At 36.6% G+C, this 22870-nt stretch overlaps 1 protein-coding gene and 1 pseudogene across 2 annotated transcripts; both read left to right on the plus strand.

The window, feature by feature from the left end:
• The first annotated feature begins 380 nt into the window (after positions 1–380).
• LOC143541834 (VAMP-like protein YKT61) lies at positions 381–4191 on the plus strand. Its single transcript, XM_077034550.1, has 6 exons — positions 381–638; positions 2426–2523; positions 2608–2712; positions 2818–2883; positions 3715–3801; positions 3894–4191. The coding sequence occupies exons 1-6, from the start codon at positions 443–445 to the stop codon at positions 3942–3944; spliced, it is 603 nt and encodes a 200-aa protein (XP_076890665.1). The 5' UTR covers positions 381–442; the 3' UTR covers positions 3945–4191.
• A 4228-nt stretch (positions 4192–8419) lies between these two features.
• On the plus strand, positions 8420–17061 carry LOC143541835 (ATPase family AAA domain-containing protein At1g05910-like; annotated as a pseudogene). The gene is made up of 10 exons (XR_013136812.1): positions 8420–8717; positions 10891–10992; positions 11083–12894; positions 13138–13326; positions 13407–13549; positions 13625–13870; positions 13963–14149; positions 15400–15465; positions 15543–15786; positions 16578–17061. The product of XR_013136812.1 is annotated as an ATPase family AAA domain-containing protein At1g05910-like (transcript).
• The last annotated feature ends 5809 nt before the right edge of the window (positions 17062–22870 follow it).

The raw sequence follows: 22870 nt of genomic DNA on the forward strand, positions 1-22870 counted from the left end.
CCAAAACCATTCCAACCGGTTTGGAACCGAATGAAACCGCATGTTCAAAATCTGTTTGTAATCATCTCCAATAAAACCGGTTAACAGAACCAAACCCAGTAAAACACTATACCAAAGCCGATCAAAACCCAAACCGAAACCGATCATAAGCTAATCAAGAAACCGGTTTCAACCCGAATCAAAACCAATTATAAACCAGTTTTAACTTTAATTGACTAAATCAAACCGTTTCATCTCAAACTGGTTTCGAGTTCTAAACCGGTTTTATAATAAGCATATATTTCCAACAAATTTGGGTGAGTCAAAAGCAATTCTCCCAAAGCCACCGTTTCTTCTTTCTTCCTTATTCACAAAACCACTCAAAAACAGCTTTCCCCAATTTCCCAACACACACACACACAATAATAATAATAATAGTAATAATAATAATAATAATAATAAGATGAAGATCACGGCGTTACTCGTTCTCAAATGCAACCCTGACGGATCATCAGATCCGATTATCCTCGCTAACACCACTGACGTCAGCCATTTCGGTTACTTCCAGAGGTCTAGCGTCAAGGAGTTCATCGTGTTTGTTGGCCGTACAGTCGCCAAACGCACGCCTCCGTCTCAACGTCAATCTGTTCAACACGAAGGTATCGGTTATTATTATTATTATTATTATTATTATTCGATTGGTGATTGAGTTAGGTTAGCTTGTTAGTTGAATCAATGAATCGGATCTAGGTTGATTGCTGATTGAGTTAGGTTAGTTTGTTAGTTGAATCGGATCTAGGTTTACGGCTTAAATTACGTGAACAGATTGCGCCGCTGATTGAATTAGATTAGCTTGTTAGTTGAATCGGATCTAGGTTTTTGTTATTCGGTTTGTTTAGTATTGTGTTGTGTTTGATTGCTGGTTGAAGTAGGTTTGCTTGTTAGCAGAATAGATGATTCGGATCTAGGTTTTTGTTATTCGGTTTGTTTAGTTTTGTGTCGTGGTTGATTGCTGATTGAGTTAGGTTAGTTTGTTAGTTGAATCGGATCTAGGTTTACGGATTGAATTATGTGAAGAGATTGTGCCGATTAACATCAATTTGTTCGATTCGAGTAAATGCTGTTTACTTATTGCTCTTCAGCTTTAGTTTCTGATATGAAGTTATACTTTGTGCTTTAATTGTTCGATTGCTGATTGAGTTAGGTTAGTTTGTTAGTTGAATCGGAGCTAGGTTTACGGATTGAGTTATGTGAATAGATTGTGCCGATTTACGACGGTTGAAGTATATGAATTATGAAATTAAATATTTGCGACAAATTGTTCGATGCGAGTAGATGTATTGTTTATTGTTATTCAACTTCAGGTTCTGAGGCTATTTAATATTTACGGCTTGAATTACGTGAACAGATTGTGGCGATTTACTTGTTTGGTTGAGATGGATCTGTTTCAGAATTTCGATTAGTTTATTGAAGTTGTGATTTATTTGTTTGATTGTTGATTGAATTAGGTTAGTTTGTTAGTTGAACCAAATCTAGGGTTTTCGCTGTTGTGCTTGATTGCGGGGTGAATTAGGTTAGTTCGTTAGTAGAATCGGATTTAGGTTTCTGTTCTTCGCGTTATTCGATTTTGTGTTGTGGTTGGTTGCTGATTGAATTAGGTTAGTTTGTTAGTCGAATCTAGGTTTTTGTTATTCAGTTTGTTTAATTTCATGTTGTGTTTGATTGCTGAGTTGAATCGGATCTGTGTTTACGGCTTGAATTACGTGGGCAGATGTTAGCAATTTAGCATCAATATGTTCGATGTGAGTAGATGTATCCATATTGTTCTTCAACATCATTTTCTGATTTGAAGTTAACTTGTTTGGTAGATTATGATTTGTGCTTTACAGGTTGTTCTGATTTACTTGTTTGATTGAGATGGATGATGAATTTGTTTCAGAATATAGATTAGTCTATTGAAGTATATGAATTAGAATATTATCATCAATCTGTTCGATGTGATAGATGTTTTCTTATTGTTCCGCAACTTAAGTTTCTGATTTGAAGGTAAGTTGTTTGGTAGATTACAGTTATCAGTTTCAGTTATGTGTAATCACTATTTGAATCAGATCTAGGTTTATTTGAAGGACTTGAATTTGCAATACATTGGACCGATTTTACTTTTTTTATCATGTTTGAGATGAATCTATCTATAAATAGTCCACTAAATCAGAAGAAAAAGAAGATATTAACCTGAAATTAGAAAAGCCCTAATTTCATAATGTTATTCTGTTAGTAAGTTAATGTGATTTTGTGTTGATATTTGTTCATTGAAGCTTGAGTCACCACTATTATTGTATAATCCATGATATATGTGTTCTTAATACTTGTTCATGGATACTTGCTTTCTTGATATGATGTTACATGAACCAGAAGTAAGGTTTTATTTGTTTCTTTTGTTAATCAGAATACAAGGTGCATTCCTACAATAGAAATGGTCTTTGTGCTGTGGGCTTTATGGATGACCACTATCCTGTTAGAAGCGCGTTTTCTCTTTTAAACCAGGTAAGCCTTATACAACCTTCATCTTCTCTTTTATATCAATTCACTTGTAATAGTAATTTAAAAGTTGACTAACTGTTGTTTTAGGTGTTAGATGAATACCAAAAGAATTTTGGTGATTCATGGAGAACTGTGCAAGCAGATTCCAGTCAACCATGGCCGTATTTAGATGAAGCTTTGACCAGATTTCAGGTTTTTATTATGTACCTATAATCTAAATATTTTAATTGCTGTATAAGTTGATAAAATGTACTAAATAGTTTTTATACTTTTTATTGTTTACCTTTAAACTATCAGGATCCTGCTCAGGCAGACAAGCTGCTGAAAATTCAGAGGGAATTGGATGAAACGAAAATTATACTTGTAAGCGATTATTGATTTATTTCAAGATGAATTATTTGAAAATGATAGTAGGGTAGTTTAGGGTCTTATTTTTTGTTTCACATCATTATATCAAGGAATGTAAACGAACCAAACGAACACAAATGTTACATGTTCGTGTTCGTTCGTTTAACTTAACCAAACAAACGGGCGGATACGAACAAGTAAACGAACGGGTTTTTCTTGTTCATGTCTGTTCGTTAAGAAAATGACTGTGTTGGTGTTCGTTTATTCATAATATTTTTGAAGGGTTCATGAACGTAACTGATATAGATAAACGAATATAACTGAGCGAACACCAATTGAGTAAATGTGAACATCAATCTATTGGGCTCAGAAAACTATTAAAATTAAACTATAAATTGTAATGGGCAACAAAAGTTAAATGAATATATGAACAAAAGTAAACAAGCGAACTTAAACAAACGTAAACATAAATGAAAGTAAACGAACCCACATAAATGAACTTAAACAAACGAACATAAATGAACAAATGAGACACGTGCTCATGTCCATTCGTTTAACTAAATGAACAAAAATAATTGTTCATGTTTGCTTTCTTATTAAATAAACATAAAATAGACAAACTTCTCGTCAACAGGTTGATTGAACGTTTGGCTCATTAAAATCGTTCTCATGAAGTATGTATGGTCATTGTGTATTATGTGTATCTAATCATGCTAAAACTATAAACATCTGTATCATGCAATCATGTATTACATAATTGATCGAATGGATATAATCATATATAAACGTTAATTGAAATACTATTTTTTTTAAGTTTCTGTTAATGCGTAAATGTGTTTTTTACAGCACAAAACTATTGATAGTGTCCTTGAAAGAGGTGAAAAGCTCGACAGTTTAGTCGAGAAAAGTTCGGATCTCAGTGCAGCTTCACAGGTTTGAATTACATTTCCTTTAATTATTTCATATTTTTTAATTATTATTATCCATTAAAACTCGCTCTGATTTCTGTTTAATGTTTTTGACAGATGTTTTACAAACAAGCGAAGAAAACGAACCAATGCTGTACAATATTGTGAGATATGAAATGGGATGCAAGGTATACCGGGTTGTGTTGCTTGGTGTTTAATATTTATACTGTTAAAAGTTTTATGCTTAAATAGTTTATTTTGTGATGAATGTTTGATACTCTTTTGTAATATATATGGTGGTTTCATTTGCAAACAAAACCGATAAATAGACACGTCATTTTATATTTACCTGTTTTTGTAAAGATAGCATATGTGTGTGTTGAAGTAAAATCATTAACATCTGTGTGTTTATTCGTTTACATTATAAAATGTGTCTCTTGCATTCATTTCGTTTAATGTTCGTACGCCTGATAAGTATCGATTAATAATAGATTTGTGCTTATATTTTTTAGGTTGTTTTGTTCACTTAAAACTATAATGAAATTACTAATATATAATTAAGAACTTTGGTGCTGCAAGTGCCCTATTGGGCCACTTGGCAGTACCATATTGGTCCGTGATTTTTTTTTGCTTTTTTTTTTATTTCGTTTACTATAACGAACATAATGGAAATCGACCAAATGTCATTTTTTTTTGTTTAGGTTCCGGTAGCATAACAAACCTAACGGAAACTGACCAAATTCACGCAGACTTTCCGCTTCAATGCCCGTGACCGATAACACTTGGGTTTTACTAGCGCGCAAGTTTACCGACTGACACCCTTCCCCCCCTCCAAATTGGTCATTGGTCCACCTCAATTTATATATTTTCGTTTTTTGCTCATGTACCGTAACACATGTAACCAAAACCGACCGACTTCGTGGCGGGTTACCACCTCAATGCCCGGGACCGATAACACTTGGGTTTTACCACCGTCCGGGTTTGCTGACCAAATAAATATCGTTATAAGTATTTTGTTTTTTATATGCTAATTTGACGAAAATTCTTTTTGGGTTTTAACTCGTTCAAATTTTACCAATAGTGTATGCTGTAACGAACATAATGGATACCGACCAAATTTGCATCGACCCACCGTAATAACGTTTGGTTTTACCGACGCCCGGATTTCAATGCTTGTGCTTTGCCAGCTGCCCGGTGCATTACGCCGGGTAAAGAAACTAGTTAAACATATATGTGTTTGTTACATATAGTTTACCTTCAAAACACCATAAATGATCCTATCTAGTGGATATATAATATGGTAATGGAAACATTAAGTTTGTCTATAAACCATAAACCAAGATTTAAATAGTTAAAAGAAGTTAAAAAGAAGGTATTCCATGCCATTTTTCTCGAGATGATAATCATGATTTGGTGTTTATGGAAGACAAGGAATGATAAGGTGTTTAATAGCAAACCGATTGTGGTGGAAAACATAGTGGGAGAAATCAAAGCGCTTAGTTACTTGTGGATACAAATTAAATACTGTGAGTCATCCTTGTCGTGAGTAGATTCGTTTCAATGTGTAGATGGGTTGGGCTAGCGTGGATGTAAGAGTGTGTGTGGTTTGTTATGGGGGCTCGGCTAGCCTCTTGCCCGGCCCATTTTTATCGTATTTACTCATAAAATAAATAAATTTATACTAAATTGTTAACTAGGGGTGCACACAAAATCGAAAAAACCAAATCGAAACCAAAAAAGCCAAAAAAACCGAACCGAAAAAACCAAATTGTATTAGAAACCGGCGGTTCGGTTTAGAACTTTAGCAAAAACCGAAATATTGGTTTTGGTTTGGATTTGTATTTTGTTAAGAACCGAAAAAACCGAACCGAACCGAAATATCCAAAAATTGAAATAACCATAATATCTTAACCATAAGTTCGTATAAAGCAAAATCTACCAAGGACTATTTGTTTAGTTTTAACATATGACAAATAACAAATATATTTGGTTTCCAGATATGGTTAATAACTAGTAGTACTGAGTTTTGATTTTGAATTTTGATTTTAAGTGTATCTTTTATTAGCTTTTAATATTTGAAGTCCAAGTATTCAATATTCTATTAATCATTAGTTTTTTTTTATGTTATATCATGCCCAATTTCAATATCTTGGTTTATATGCTCCAAAAGGTTTGTCTCGATTAGCAAAACCGAAAAAACTGCATTCAAAACCGAACCGAACCCAAAAACGCAAAACCGAAAAACCGAAACCGAATGATTTTAAAAAATCATAAAACCGAAAGTTTGGTTTTTAGTTCGGTTTTAGTCAAAAACCACACCATGCACACCCTATTGTTAACTAAAATGGTAAAAAAATCATTAAATTTAAATACATAAATAATTAAAAAAAATATTATTTCATTTGATTCTCTTTCCATATTGTTAGTAACAAAAAAAACCCTAAAATGCTAGCAACCCATTAAACCCATGCTCGTATTCATACCACACAAATCACAACATATATAAATATGTATGTTTCTCTATGATAAGGTTTACAACCACATAGATCGATCCAACAAGTTGTTGTGCTCTACCTTTGTTGCATGGAACCACCACCACCACCATCATTAGAGACATCTTTAGTTGAGATTAAGGTAATCAACCTTTCGCTTTTGTTTCGATATATGATTGATAAATTTATCGAAAACGATTAATGTTTTGTGTGTTGGCTTTAAATTCCCGTGTTCTTTAGTTTTCATTTTGTGAACGTGTGTACATGAATACCTAACATAATTCCGATAATGTGTCTAACGACTTAGTTTTGCTATTCAAAAAGGGTTAGTAACGCATCTAGTTACCTGTTTACCTTCTGTATCGATATAAACACTATTTTTTAATGAAATATAATAATTTGTATTTATCACTAAATAATTGCTTAGTCGCATTGTTTTCTCCGCTCAAAGATTATACGGGGAGGACCTAGAGCGGAGATGGAATGTCAAGATAATGACAAATATTGGTAATTGATAGCTTTTACAAATTTGTATAATTATTAATTAGTTTGAGGTTAGTTATCTTTAACATTTAATGTATTTGATTACGTAAAGATTGATGATACGTCATACCTATCCCGTGTTATAGGGATCGTCAAAATTAGCCATCGTTGAATTTTGTGGTTGGTTTACTAATTTTGTTCCATTGTTTGGTTAGAAATTTCTAAATCAAACCCGATGGTAAGGTTTATGGCTTATACTCGAAATCATAGGAAAAGTATGAGCCGGGGCATACAATTTTGGAATGTGTAACTTTTATATTACACTTGCCTTTAGTCATTTGAAGTTTGATTACAAGAATGATTAGGTTTTGCTTAAGAATACAATTTATGAAGTTTGTTGTTTTAAGTTTTAAATATTAAAACATTACTGCTACCGCTGCTGCTACTTATTTTTCTATTTGTTAAGGTCCAATAATTTCCAAATTATGAAATCAAACCGTTAGTTTTGATTTAGTTTTACTTTTAACACACTAATGAGCTTGCACAATGTGAATGCCTTAGCAAATATTGTATTTAGTCTTCCCTTTAGTTTAGTTATTGTGTTTTTTTACCGAGTATCCAAGGATAATCATACCGTAATAACTTCACTCATAAAGCTAACCATACCCTACCCAAAGAGATAGAGACGCTATTTCCAATCTCAAGAAAATAAATACATGTCTCAGAAAACAAAGAACAAGTGTTACTGAAAGTCTATCTTTCTGACTTTTACATTTTTTTTTTAAATTAAAGAGAGAAAGGAGCTTCTATATAGACATTTAAGACACCTAACTCTTCTTGTTATTATTAGTAAGATAAGTTCTAGTTTAATAACATATTTCAACCACAGATTTTTATGAATTTGTAATACAATCCACTAGATTTTAGTGTACTGAATTTAATTGAACAGTGACATATTCGGGATTAGCGACATACCTCTTCATAGCCAAGGTACATATCCATACCTCAGACGGAGTTTCAACCATTCATTGTTAGTTTGACACTCGGGGATGGTGTCAGATACAGGGATGATCAAATTCGTAACTAGCACCGAATTCGGTACCAAGTTTTGAATTTTCGGTACCGGTACAACTCGATACGGAATTTTGCGATACAAAACCGTAAATACAGTTTGATTTCCGATATCGAAAAGTTACGATTTTCGGAACCGGTACCTGTACCGATCTCATCCCTAGTCAGACCATTCGTAGAGAAAACCAATTATAACTCGTAAAACTAGGGATGAGATCTGTATCGTACCGGTACCGAAAATCCCGATTCTAGAAAATCACAAATTCTTGGTACCGGTACCGGTACTAGTATTGAAAGTAAAAATTCGGGGAATACCGGTACCGTACCGATCCCGAAACTCAAAACTTTGGTACTGATTCACCACCGAATTTTCTCATCCCTACGTAAAACCAGCTCACTTTCCTATCAAGAGAAATGCTGGCAATAGCAAGGTTCGAACCCCGAAAAAACCCGGGGTACCGCTAAAGCAGAAGGTCTCGGGACGGAATAAAAACAAAAACAAAAATAAAATCACTAGAGGGACCAATTACGCCTTTTATCAAAACTTACATAAAACCCAAATCCCCAAATTACAAGCCCTAACCCTCACATTTCAACCAAAATCCAATCAAATCGCACCAAATTGAATCAAATTATGGTTTCAAAGCAATCAGTTGACGCCGGAGCTGAAGCCGACGTGGATGCCGGCGTAGTATCGTCACCGAGACCGGTTCGGACGAGCGATAGGCTCCGTACACGGCCGAAGGTGTACAATCGGTACGTGCATACGATGAACCGGAACAAGGCCAGGAGTATGAAGCGTAGGAAGACGAAGAAAGCTAGGGTTTCGGCTGCTGAGATTGCGAAAAACTTGAAAGGAGGAGGCAGTAAACAGAATAATAATAATAATAATTCGGTACCGGTTTCGGTTTATTCTTTGACCGTTTAGTAATTTTAGTTTTAGTTATATGCATTTTGAAGTTTGAACTGAATGAGCTCTAGATGATTATATTAGAATATCGGTACTGATAATATTATTATAATATTGACTGATATATGACTGATTTTCGCGATATTAGTATTTACCGGCTTAGTTCTTCCGTTCGTCTTATTGCTGTAATTAGTGTTTTAAGTCTTAATTCTCAATTTAATTCAGAATAATAATTCGGTAGCGGTTTCGGTTTATTGTTTAGTGATTTTAGTGTTAGTTTATATCATTATATGCATTTTGAACTGAATGAGCTCTAGATGATTTTATCAGAATAATATTTTGGCGGTTTCGGTTTAATATTTGATTGTTTAATGATTTTAGTGTTAGTTTATGTTATTATAAGCATTTTGAAGTGAATGAGCTCTAGATGATTTTTATCAGAATAATAATTTGGTAGCGGTTTCGGTTTTGGTTTATAGTTTGATTCTTTATAAGTGATTTTAGTGTCAGTTTATGCTATTATATGCATTTTGAACTGAGTGAGCTCTAGATGATTTTATTAGAATATCACACCTGATAATATTAATATAATATTATAATATTTGCTATATGGACTAATATATGATTGATATATTACCGATTTTCGCGATATTAGTATCTAACGGCTTAGTTCTCCCATTCGTATTTCTTCTTATTGCTGCTATTAGTGTTTTAAGTCTTGATTCTCAATTATTCTCAATCTAATATTGAATATGATACTTATATTATTGATATTCTCGATATCAGTATCTACCCGCTTAGTTCTTCCATTCGTCTTTCTTATTATTTCTGCTATTAGTGTTTTAAGTCTTAATTCTCAACTGTTAGTGTTTAATGTTAGGGTTTAAGTCTTAAATCAGTTCCTACTTGTTACAATTGTTAGTGTTTTGCAAGTTGCAAAAGGTTAGTTTGTATTAGGTAGGAGAGTATATTGGATTGTTAGTGTTGAATTGCTATTTATATAAATTCTGCATGATGTTAAAAGTACAGATATATATCTGAACGAAATCCCATCCCGATATTCTACTAATCAGAAATGCCTAGAAGATAATTGCTTGTGATCTGAGAATCGTTATGATTGAGCTAAATGGATTTGTAGCGACTAAAAAGATTGTTTATGAAAAGGATAACATGAGATATAGTTATATTCATAGTGGATGGCGCATCAGTCATTTATAGTCTCAGCTTTCCACATCACATGCAACCGGTTTGCACATGGTGTGTGCAGGTAGACCTTAGAAGATGCCATTTTGCACACACCAAATATAGGGCTTATTGCATGGATTACACAAGATAAATATTTAAGATGATAGATACAGGGCCAAATCATGAAAGGAGGCAACACATAGAATAATTTGATAGTAATGCGGTTAATTGTTTGGCCATTGAAGCAATTCTGGCATTATTATCTGTATGCATGTTTGGAATTTTGTTGGTATTAATTAGTGTGTTTTCGTATGATTAGATGTTAATACATTGTGATCATAGGCTTTTTTATGGTTTTGAATTAGGAATGGAGCAAAATTAGACCTGCATTTTGAACAGAATGGCTCTAATAGAATTTGGGAGAATCATTATGCTTGAGCTAAATGGATTAGTAATAGTTTTTAAGATAGTTTCCAAAAAGGATAACAACTAAACTTCAAACTTAAGTTCATAGTGGAGGGCACATAGGTTATTTCTAGGTTCTGAAGATGTCGTTATGCACACCAAATATAGTGCTTATTGCATGGAGTAGACAAGATAAACATTTCAGATGATAGATATAGATACAGGGCCAAATCACCATATTTTAAATGCTATTCTAATAATAGCATTATTATTTTTTTTTTGGTGTTTTGGAGGAGTGTCTTTTAGGATTCGTCTGTGATGCTGATGACAATAAGAGTGATGATAAGCTATTGGGGTTGTATATTTGTTGGCTGCCATGTCATGTATTTCTAAACTTGTTTATTTTGTTCTGTTTCAGTTTACCTAATTTAGATAACAAAACTTGAATCTTAGTAACCTTCAATACAACCGACTTCATTCAGTATACAATAATTTTGATCGCCATGATAAATTAAGAAACTAAAATTTATGCTTTCCTTTTTGTAATCCGTACCTATTGCTATTACAGTCCGATATAGCACTTCGACGTTCCACAAGACAACGTAAAGTTCCTATAAATCTTGAAAGCTACACAGACGAAACTTCCGGATCAGAGGATGGGGACTTAATGGTGAGTTTCTAATATTGGTTTGTAAGTCTTCTATATGCCTTTGGAGATGATATTTTTTGATGGTTTAGAAAACTATGCACATTTTTTCAGGATCATCGGGAGTACCGACATTCTAGAAACCGGAATTCTAGCAGTGGTAGACAGAAGTTTTCATCACGTGAAGGATTGAGACCACGTCGTGACGGGCTTCGTCCTCGTCGTTCTAATACAGATTCAAGGAAACTAATTCTTGAATCGGAGGATGATGGAGATACTTATGAGGATAATAATGGCCAAAATGTAACAGAAAATGGCAATGAGATTGAGGATAATGATGATGAAAGTGAGGAGGGCGGTGCTGAGGGTGATGGTGATGATGAAGGTGAAGGTGAAGGCGAAGATGAAGAAGAAGACGAAGGCGAAGAAGATGGTGATGATGAAGATGGCGAAGAACAAGATGGTAGAAGAAGATATGATCTCAGAAACCGGGCCGAGGTCAGGCGGTTATCCATTGAAGAAGGTAAACAAAGACCAAGATCTCCAAGAAGGGTACTTCAACAAGGTACAAAGCACAGTAGGGATGTTAGAAGAGGTGGGTCTCGAGTTCATAAACGCCATCGGATATCACGTGCTGATGACTCTGATGATTCACTTCTTGTCGATGAGCTGGATCAAGCTATGCCTATGCCATGGTCACGAGGCTCGAGCCGGTCTGGTGCACCACCGTGGCTTTTATCTGGACCTGATATGCACGGGTCATCGGCTTGGGGGCTAAACATTGCTGCATACGGTTGGGGTCATCAGGGAGATGTTTTGGCTAACCTGGCTTCTGGTGTTCAAACCGCGGGCCCCAGTTCCAAAGGCGGGGCTGACATTCAACCTTTACAGGTTGATGAGAGTGTAAGTTTTGATGACATAGGCGGGCTTTCGGGCTATATCGATGCCTTGAAAGAAATGGTCTTTTTTCCATTACTTTATCCTGATTTTTTTGCTAGTTACCATATTACCCCTCCGAGAAGAGTGCTTTTATGTGGTCCCCCTGGCACTGGGAAAACACTAATCGCACGAGCTTTAGCTTGTGCTGCTTCAAAAGCTGGACAGAAAGTAAGTTTCTATATGAGGAAAGGTGCTGATGTGCTTAGCAAATGGGTAGGTGAAGCTGAAAGACAGTTAAAGATGCTATTTGAAGAAGCTCAAAGAAACCAGCCTTCTATTATTTTCTTTGATGAAATTGACGGTCTTGCCCCTGTTAGGTCAAGTAAGCAGGAACAAATTCATAACTCCATTGTTTCAACACTACTTGCTTTAATGGACGGTCTAGATTCACGGGGTCAGGTGGTTTTAATCGGTGCAACCAACCGAATTGACGCCATTGATGGAGCATTAAGACGACCTGGTAGATTTGATCGTGAGTTTACATTTCAGTTACCTGGTTTTGACGCACGAGTTGAAATTTTAGACATTCATAATCGAAAATGGAAATGACCACCATTGAAGGAGTTAAAATTAGAGCTTGCTGCTAGTTGTGTAGGCTACTGTGGTGCTGATTTGAAAGCTCTTTGTACAGAAGCTGCGATTCAGGCTTTTTGTGAAAAATACCCTCAGGTTTATACCAGTGATGATAAGTTTCTGATAGATGTTGAATCGGTTGAAGTGGAAAAGAAACATTTTATGGAAGCCATGTCCACAATAACTCCAGCTGCACATAGAGGCTCGATTGTTCATTCTAGACCATTATCTCCAGTTGTTGCACCGTGTTTACAAAGACATCTTCAGAAGGCGATGAGTGCTATATATGATATTTTTCCTGCTCTTGATATTTCATCTGAATCCAAGAAGTTTTCTATGCTTGTGTGCGGTTTTGCTCTTTCTCTTGTGTACAGACCTCGCCTTTTGTTGTGTGGCTTGGAAGGTTCTGGACTGGTAAGTGTTTCTTTAGATTCAGATGTTTATATTCGTAGGCGTGTTTAAGAGGTTGCTTTGGGTGATGTTTTATCTAGGTGTGTAAACGAGCCGAACAAACACGAATGCGGTTAATTTAACTTTAACTAAACACGAACATAAACAATCAAACGAGTCAACAGACCTGCCCATTTGTCACCTCTATATCTGTTATCATTTAAATGTGATATTATAACTGAATCCACAAGCTCTTTTTTATATCAGGATCACTTGGGACCTGCCATCTTACATGAACTAGAAAAGTTTCCGGTTCATTCTCTGGGTCTTGCTTCTCTTCTTTCTGACCCGAGTGCTAAAACCCCAGAGGAAGCTTTGGTACACGTGTTTGGTGAAGCAAGAAGAACTACACCCTCAATATTGTATTTACCTCAATTTCATCTTTGGTGGGAAAACGTATGTGTACTGTGCACGTATCTATACATTCTTTCATTCTTACTGCTTATAAAACAAATTTAAATTTCATGTGAATTCAGGCACGTGAGCAACTTAGAGCTGTGCTCTTGACATTATTAGCAGAGTTACCATCAGATTCTCCAATATTACTGCTTGGAACATCTTCAGTTTGCCTTGACGAGCTTGATGGGGACCCGTCTTCTGTATTCCCTTCACGTAACATGTATGTTCGGTTATCATTCTGCTACTGTTCCTAAAATGCCTTTTGTTATAGTATTCATTTATGTATCTAAAACAGCTACCAGATGGACAAACCGTTAATTGAGGATAGAAGTATGTTTTTTGACCGTCTGATTGAAGCTGCTTTGTCAATATCGTCAGAGGGAGCCAAAAACAAGTCCCAAAAGTCAACTGCGGTTCCTGAACTCAGCAAGGCACCAGCGGTTGACGCGGGCCCAAAAGTCTCTGAACTAAAAGCTAAAGCAGAAGCTGAGGGCCATGCTCTTCGTAGACTCAGAATGTGCCTACGTGACATTTGCAACCGGTAAGTTTTATTTTTATTGTGTTTGTTATTATATTGTTTTTTGGTGGACTTGTAACTTGTGTAATAAGGGCGGTACTTTTTTATTGGGGCAGGGTTTTGTATGATAAACGTTTCAGTGCGTTTCATTACCCTGTGTTGGATGAAGATGCCCCGAATTATCATGCGGTTATTCAAAACCCTATGGATATGGCTACTCTTCTACAACGTGTCGATGCTGGAAAATATATTACTTGCAAGTTGTTTTTAGAAGATTTTGATCTCATTTTGGCAAATGCAAAGGTTCGTTTCCCTTCCCTAAAGTGTACATATTTTTAGGCATTTAAACAAACAATCGAACACGAACAATTAGCGAATGGGATTTTTCTGTTTGTGTTTGTTTATGTTCGTTAGTTAATAGTGTAAATGAATGGTTTACGAACGTAAATGAACGAACATAACTGAACATAGATGAACATACATAAGTAGCTAGCACCAATTAAAGTAAATACAAACAACAATGTGTGGGTCCTAAAAAATAATAAAACTAAACTAAATTGTAACTGGTGATAGTTTAATTTCACAAAACCACATGATATTGTAATGTACCTAGCAAAGTTAATTGACTTTATAAACACACAAACTCTTGGTTTAAAAAAGCGTTAGGCGAGGCGAGGCGTTTTGGTCCAAAAAACCGAAGTGCTCTGCGCGAGGCAAGAGCTTCACGTACCTGAGGCGCTCAGTACAAAAAATACTAAAAATTAATTATACATGACATTTTACTTGTTAATCAATCATAAAGATAAAACATATTTATAAAACTAAACATGAATACTTTATACGTAGTTCAAACATTATAACAACATACTTAAAAGTTGCAAAACACTTATACATTCTTAAAAAACGAGCTGATTAAATATAAAAAAATTTATTACACAAGCGCTTAATAATAAAGAAAGTAATAAATGTATAAGAGAAGATAAGCTTGAATTGATTAAAAAATATGGAAGTAATAACTGAGGAGCAGATAAACTTTGAATATGAAAATTAAAGAGTGATTTGAGTTGAAGATAGAATGATAAATATATATAATATGGCTGGTAATGTTTTACAGATGGGCCCCAACATTAATATTTTAAGCAAATGGGCCCAAGCAGTTACATTTTTAATTTGATTCAGACTGCATCACATGAAGCTCTGCCTCAAACGCCTCACGCCTCACCCGCTGATGCGCCGCTTCAGGGCGCTTCATGTTATTTCTCATCACACGTAAAATAAGGCGTTTTCCATAACGCCTCGAGCGCCTCACGCCTCAAGCGCGCCTTTTTAAACCAAGCACGAATTTAAACAAACAACATAAATGAACATAAACAAATTAATGTAAACAAATGTTCACAAACATATATGAAGAACAAGACACATGTTCATGTTCGTTGGTTTATTAAATAATTGAGCATCCTGCCGAATGGTTCAGTAAACGTTCTTTTCATTTAGAGGCCTCCATATTTTTAAAATTCTAAAATCTTTCATAATGCTTCTCATTCTCCATGAAGATATATAACAGGGACGATTACAATGGATCTAGGATTGTCAGTAGAGCTTATGAACTTCGAGATTCGGTACACTATCTATTTTTATTCGAATAAACTTAAACTTTTACATGTTTATCGTTTACTTAAGTATTTGTTTTGTGTAGGTGCATGGGATGCTATCCCAGATGGACCCCGCATTAGTTGCTTTCTGTGAAAAGATTGCCGAAAACGGTGGTCCCGTGTCTTTGCCCGAAGATGTAGCGGGATCTTCTTTCCAGAATGTTCCGGTGATGGCAACTATGACTCCAGCTAGTGCACGCCTTCGTCACGTCCAGCCAGAAGTTAATTTAGATCAAAGCTATGAAGCATTAAAACGCCCCAAAAAGAATGTTGATCCTTCACATACAGGTGTCAAAAATATTATTATTATTATTACTACTATTATTATTATTATCCTGATTTAATCTGTAATTTGAATTTTCAGCGTCAACGGCTAGGAAGAGTTAGATAAATTATTATTATTATTATTATTATTATTATTATTATTATTATAATAATAATTATTATTATTATCCTGATTTAATCTGTAATTTGAATTTTCAGCATCAACGGCTAGGAAGAGTTAGATTTATTATTATTAGGAAAATTGGATTTTAATAATCCCAACTTAATGCAGTTGGCCAATAATAATCCCAACTTTAAAAATAGCTGTCACTGGTCCCAACTTCCACACTATTTGTTTTCATTGAACCTTCGTTAAAAAAATTTTAGGGCTTTTGATCAGAATGAGGATACGAGTCGATTGATGTAAAACTTAACTTGAAACGGCGCTTCAAACAGCTTGATTTTTGTTAATTAATAGTTTAAACACCGGAATTGAAGCATCATTTAGTTGTTTGGACCACTGTTTGGAGGTAAGTTTTACATCAATCGACTCGTATCCTCATTCCGATCAAAAGCCCTAAAATATCAGTTTGAAATTTGAAAAAAACTTAACGCCGTTAAGTTTTTTTTAACGAAGGTTCAATGAAAACAAATAGTGTGAAAGTTGAGACCAGTGACAGCTATTTTTAAAGTTGGGATCATTATTGGCCCACAACATTAAGTTGGGATTATTAAAATCCAATTTTCCTTATTATTATTATTATTATTATTATTGTTATTATTATTATTATTTAATCTGTAATATGAATTTTCAGCATCAACGGCTGATGAAGGACCTGTTCAGGCTCAAGAACCAGCAGTTGAAGATCAAGATGATGCAAACCCTGGTCAAAGCTCGTCTCCTGGTTGCGTTGAAGTCAACACTATTGCCGACGAGGCTAACGAGTCAAAATCCGAAGATACAATCATGGTGGATGCTACGAGTGACAGCAAAGTTGAATCTGCTAAGAAGCTTTTGTTGGAGCGGACAGTTGATTATGGTATTCCCGAGCTGGAAAGGCTGTATACCCGAATCGTGAAAGGTGTTTTCGAGTTGAAGAATGTTGAACCCGACAATCTCAAGTCCTCGGTTTCAAACTTTCTCCTCGGCTTTGCGGAAAACGAGGCTAATTTTTAAAGGGAATCATTTTTTATTTTAATTTCTTGATGGATAGATTTTGCATGTTTTGACATATGGAATATGAAATTTTAAAGGATTTGGGTAGAATCTAGTTTGAAGCCAATCCGGATTCCGGAAGATGGTTTCACTTTATCTATGGTGTTACCACTTGGCTCGTTTTGACTCGTTTTGACTTACAACAACTCGAGCTTGACTTGTTTCGAGCTCTTTTTTAAAAACTCAACTTGTTAGTTGTTTTTTCAAGCTCGGGCTCGGCTCGTTTATTATTTATTAATTACTTTATACATAATTTTATATATTTTGAGAAAAAAACTAATATATACAAGTCTAGCTTGGCTCGTTAGGTTTCGCTTAGCCTCGGTGTGGTATCTTAAATTAGCCAAAGCTTGGCTAGCATGTAGTGTGAAATGAATATATTGAAGTTGGAAAGTGTTAAAAAAAATATTAAAGACTTGAGCTCGGGCTCGTTATATAACGAAGTAGATTGATTTTAGGCTTGAGTTATAAAGCTTTACTTGTTTTGAGCATTTTATCGATCTAGTTGTGAGTAGGTTGACACCGTTTTGCCTCATTTTGCACTCCAAGTTTTAAGAAAAAACATAATAATAATAATAACTTTGAAGTAATTCCCTACACCATGTCACTAATGAACATAATTAACATAATATAATAAGAGACTATTATTTATTTATATCTTCAATAAGATATTCACAAAGCATGCATAAAAGTGATTGTTTTGACTTCATCTATATAAAATAGAATGCTATTCATCAATCTACAACATAAATAGAAAATTGTAACATCCCGAAATTTCCAAAATGATATTAATTATATTACTTAATAATAGAGGGAAAGTTTACTCGGGTTATCGGGAAATAAATAAATAGAGTAGGAGTTGGTATGGGTCGGGCTAGTGTTGGGTAATGGATATGGGTTATGGACTTGGGTTATGAAAGAAGGAAGGAGAGTCCATGGGCTTAAGCCCATGATCCCTAAATATAAATACCATTAACCACCATTTAATCCTCATTTCCATACACACACACCCAAAAAAACACACAACCCGAACCAAGATCCGAAGGCGAAAACCCGAGCTTGTTGGTGCTAGAACGTCGTGACGGACCAAAACATCAAGGCTTAACCGAGTTCGCAGTTCGACTCGTTCAAGGTTCGTTTATAGTTAGAAATCGTTCGTATAGGTTCGGTTTGATTTGAGAAATGATAGATCTGAGTTTGTATGGTAAAAACGAATCCAACAAAGCTAATCTTACTGAAAATGGTTAAGATTTGATGGGTTAATCGATTGATAAAAGAACCCGTAACCTATATGCCTAAATCGCACCCTTTAAACATCGAGGTTAGGTCGATTTGATGGTTGGGGTTTGTAGGCGCTGGTCAGACGATCCCGTGGGTACCTAAATCGAGTTATTTGGTTAAGAAACGAAGGTGATTAAGGGATTTAAGAACGAACAGTAGCTGCAGACGACAACTTCGCCTGCAAGCTAAGTTCGCCTGATGAACTTCGCCTGCAAGCTAAGTTCGCCTGATGACAACTTCGTCTAAAGCCAAGTTCGCCTGATGACAACTTCGCCTGCAAGCTAAGTTCGCCTGATGACAACTTCGCCTAAAGCTAAGTTCGCCTAAGGTTTAACTTCGCCTAAAGCTAAGTTCGCCTAAGGTTTAACTTCGCCTAAAGTCAAGTTCGATTAGAGAATAGATTAAAACGATAAGTAAAAGTAAGCTAATACTAGGCCACCAGATTAGATCAGGCGAGTATTGATACGTGTAACTTATACAGTCAGCCGAGCTCAGTTAAAGAAGGGATTTACAACTATCAGAGGAAGAAGCAGAGTTCAGGTGAGTTTCTAGCCCCATTCCTTGTTATGTTTTCGGGGCTGTGTGCATACTCGATGTGTTGTTAATACATTTATCCTAAGTGATAAGTGTATGCCATATGTGATATATGTGATGGATATGAATGATTGCTTGTCGGTACGCGAACGATCTTCGGATATTGCGCGTACTGTCAGGTTAAAAATAAAGGTACGAATATTATATATCGAAGATGTATGAATATTACAAATGAATACTTGTCGGGGCGTGAACGATCTTCGGATATTGCACGTAACGACAAGGGGTATGGTTGTTAAATGAAGGATGTAAAGAACGCCTAGAATGTTTTTATGCTATAATGTAATTATTGTATATGTGAAGTATGTGTATACAGGTACACGAATGGTATGTGAGTTCTACGTTCAACATAGTAAGTTAGGATGGCAAATCCCTCTAGCTTCTGTCGAACATAGACTCGGCTGGTGATGGCGTAGTTAAGGACTGCGAGCCTTATACGTGATGTAGATGATAGATATAAACGTAGATAGAGACGGTAGGCCTTATACGTGTTATAGGAGATAGACGCCAACGCAGATAAGGACGGCGGACCTTATACGTAACGTAGATAAGGACTGCGGACCTTATACGTAATATAGGTAGGCGTCAGCACAGGAAAGGACTGTGGACCTTATACGTGCTTTAGCATGGGGGAGGACTGCGGACCTCGTACGTGCTATGAATTAGGTTGCAACATAGGGAAGGATCGTGGACCTTGTACGTGTTGTGGATGTATGATGGTATAGGGAAGGATCGCGGACCTTGTACGTACCATGAATGGTGAACATAGGTAAGGACGGCGGACCTTTTACGTGTTCACGACCTTGAGTACAGGTATAGACGGCGGACTATGAACGTACTCTCGGTAGACTGAGGTTAGTGATTGTAGATATGTATGTATGTATGGTAGTAAGTATGTATGTAGAACAGAAGGGTAATTGGTTAAGTATGGATATGTATCTTCGGATATGTATGTATGTGTATGTATTTGTGGCGTCCGAATATCTAGAACTCACTCAGCGTAGCTGACTTTTAGTATGCACGCAGGTGAGTAGGATGAGGCAGCTCGCTTGAGGAGACACGTGGCACTGAATAAGAGGCTGGCATCGGAAGACTCAAGACGTTTAAGTTAATGTTCGTTAATTTTGAAAGACAAAATGATGTTTTAAGACAAGGCGTGATTTGTTACGAAATTTTTTATGAAAGTTTTTATATTCCGCGAAAGTTTTAATGAACTCTGATTTGTAAGAACTGTGTTTATGAGTAAATCCGACGCTAAAGTAAGGCTACCGGGTTCGGGGCCTTACAAGTTGGTATCAGAGCATAAGTTCGAGAGATTTAAGCATCCTACATGCTTAGACTCGAACAGAGAATGAGATTTAAAATGAGAAAGAAAGAAGATGCCAGTTCAAGATAGCCATGTGTCACTCAAGCAAGCTCAGTAAAGGTAAAGTGTATGGTAAATGGTGTATGTTAATGTTGGCTTATTTGCTAAATGAAGAATGAGTGCAGGTTAGGGATAGGAGTAATTGATTGTTTGATTTGACTAACTGCTTAAGTAGAACCAGTACAAAGAGACTCATAAAGGGAAGTGTATAGGACACGGAAAGCAACGTGATCAGCTAGTCACAGCTGGCCACTGTTATTACCTGTTAGCCTTGCTATCCTTGTACTAAATAGTTCCTTGAGTGATGATGTTTGTGTTTTCCCTTTTAGAATACTAATGGCTGGAGCTGGAGAATTTATTGGAACTGGGGGTCGCACTGGACGTCGTGGCAGGCCTCGTCTGGTCCGGAAACCCTCGGTAGAAGAAGCTTCCCACACCGAAGATGAAGGAAGCGCAGCTGGAGGAGACCAGAACAACAACGAAGAGGTTCAACTTAGCCCTGCAGTTCAAGCAGCCATTGTTCAAGCTGTAGTTGCTGCTGTGAAGAACCTGAATCCCGAAAGATCTGCTGGAAGCCGTGAACGAACTGCTGAAGGGGCAGGTGGTGATGGTAGGAAGGATGGGGAAGGAGAAAGAGAGGCCTCGAGTGAGGATAAGTCTGTGAAGGTCGATGACAGGAAAAGAGGCAAAGATGGGTGCAAGTATAAGTCCTTCAAAGGATGCGACCCGCCAAAACTGACTGGGTTGGAAGACGCAATCGCTACTCTCCAATGGATAACCACTATGGACAAGATTATCCGCATTAGCGAATGCCGTCCCGACCAAGCTGTGGGTTATGCTACTCAGTCATTTGAGGAAGAAGCTATGTATTGGTGGGAAAGTGTGGAGCAGAGAAAGACTAGGGATGAGATCAAGGCGTTGAGATGGGACGATCTGAAAGAGTTGGTGATGAAGAAGTTTTGTGCAGATGCCGAGGTTGAAAGGACAGAGATGAAGTTCCTGAATTTAAGGGCCGGTACGATGACACATCGTGAGTATACTACTGAATTCAACCGACTATCTAGGTTGGTGCCTGATATGGTTGACACTGAGGTCCAGAGAATCAAATGTTATGTGAGGGGATTGCCACAAAAAGTCTGCATGTTAGTCAGGGCAAATAAACCTGCTACTTTTGACTCTGCTGTTGAACTTGCAGAAATGGTTTACGCTGACCTGGCTGAGGACGATGTGGTGGTGGAGGAAAAGAAGGAGAAGAAATGGGCTACCTCTGCTAAGCGGTCTGGCGAGATGGTGACAACAACTGATGAGAGGAAGGCCAAGATTGGGAACAAGGATGCATGTAAGACATGTGGGCGAGTGCACCAGGGAGAATGCAGGACTGGGACAGACAGGTGCGATCGGTGTGGAAAGAGTGGGCATTACTCCCGAGAATGCCCTGACGTCCAAAGTGCTTCAAATGCGGAAAAGCTGACCACATGGCTAGGGATTGCAAGGAATCAGGGGCGGGAGGTGCGAAAGGATAAAGACTTGGGGAAACTGCAGAGAGGAACACCTGATGAAGGAATAATTGCTCATGCAATGGTTTTATTAAGTTACTTTTGCTTAAGGACTTGTTTTGTGTTAAGGTTTAAAACTTATGTTTATCAGTGACGTGTAATATATTGAGTTTGGTTATGAATAATTATTATGCTATGATGAAAGGTTGTTTTAGACAATAGTGTTAAAAGTACTAATCGAAGCCTTGGAAGGATGAGATGAGTCTTGGTACATCGAGGGTCTCATGGACGAGCTACCTTAAATAGCTAAAACACATGACCACCATTCGATGACTACAAGTCAGGAGTAAGAAGGATAACTCAGAAAGCAAAGACGATTCAATAAAGTGTGTAAATATAAGAAGTTTTCCTTTTATATGGAATAAGTTAGGTTTCGGGGACGAAACCTCTTTAAGGAGGGAAGACTTGTAACATCCCGAAATTTCCAAAATGATATTAATTATATTACTTAATAATAGAGGGAAAGTTTACTCGGGTTATCGGGAAATAAATAAATAGAGTAGGAGTTGGTATGGGTCGGGCTAGTGTTGGGTAATGGATATGGGTTATGGACTTGGGTTATGAAAGAAGGAAGGAGAGTCCATGGGCTTAAGCCCATGATCCCTAAATATAAATACCATTAACCACCATTTAATCCTCATTTCCATACACACACACCCAAAAAAACACACAACCCGAACCAAGATCCGAAGGCGAAAACCCGAGATTGTTGGTGCTGAAACGTCGTGACGGACCAAAACAACATCAAGGCTTAACCGGGTTCGTAGTTCGACTCGTTCAAGGTACGTTTATAGTTAGAAATCGTTCGTATAGGTTCGGTTTGATTTGAGAAATGATAGATCTGAGTTTGTATGGTAAAAACGAATCCAACAAAGCTAATCTTACTGAAAATGGTTAAGATTTGATGGGTTAATCGATTAATAAAAGAACCCGTAACCTATATGCCTAAATCGCACCCTTTAAACATCGATGTTAGGTCGATTTGATGGTTGGGGTTTGTAGGCGCTGGTCAGACGATCCCGTGGGTACCTAAATCGAGTTATTTGGTTAAGAAACGAAGGTGATTAAGGGATTTAAGAACGAACAGTAGCTGCA

This window comes from Bidens hawaiensis, unplaced genomic scaffold (genome assembly GCF_021521415.1).
Source record: "Bidens hawaiensis isolate Kalapana, Puna unplaced genomic scaffold, B.hawaiensis_p1.1 tig00012650_1, whole genome shotgun sequence".
Classification (NCBI taxonomy): domain Eukaryota; kingdom Viridiplantae; phylum Streptophyta; class Magnoliopsida; order Asterales; family Asteraceae; genus Bidens; species Bidens hawaiensis.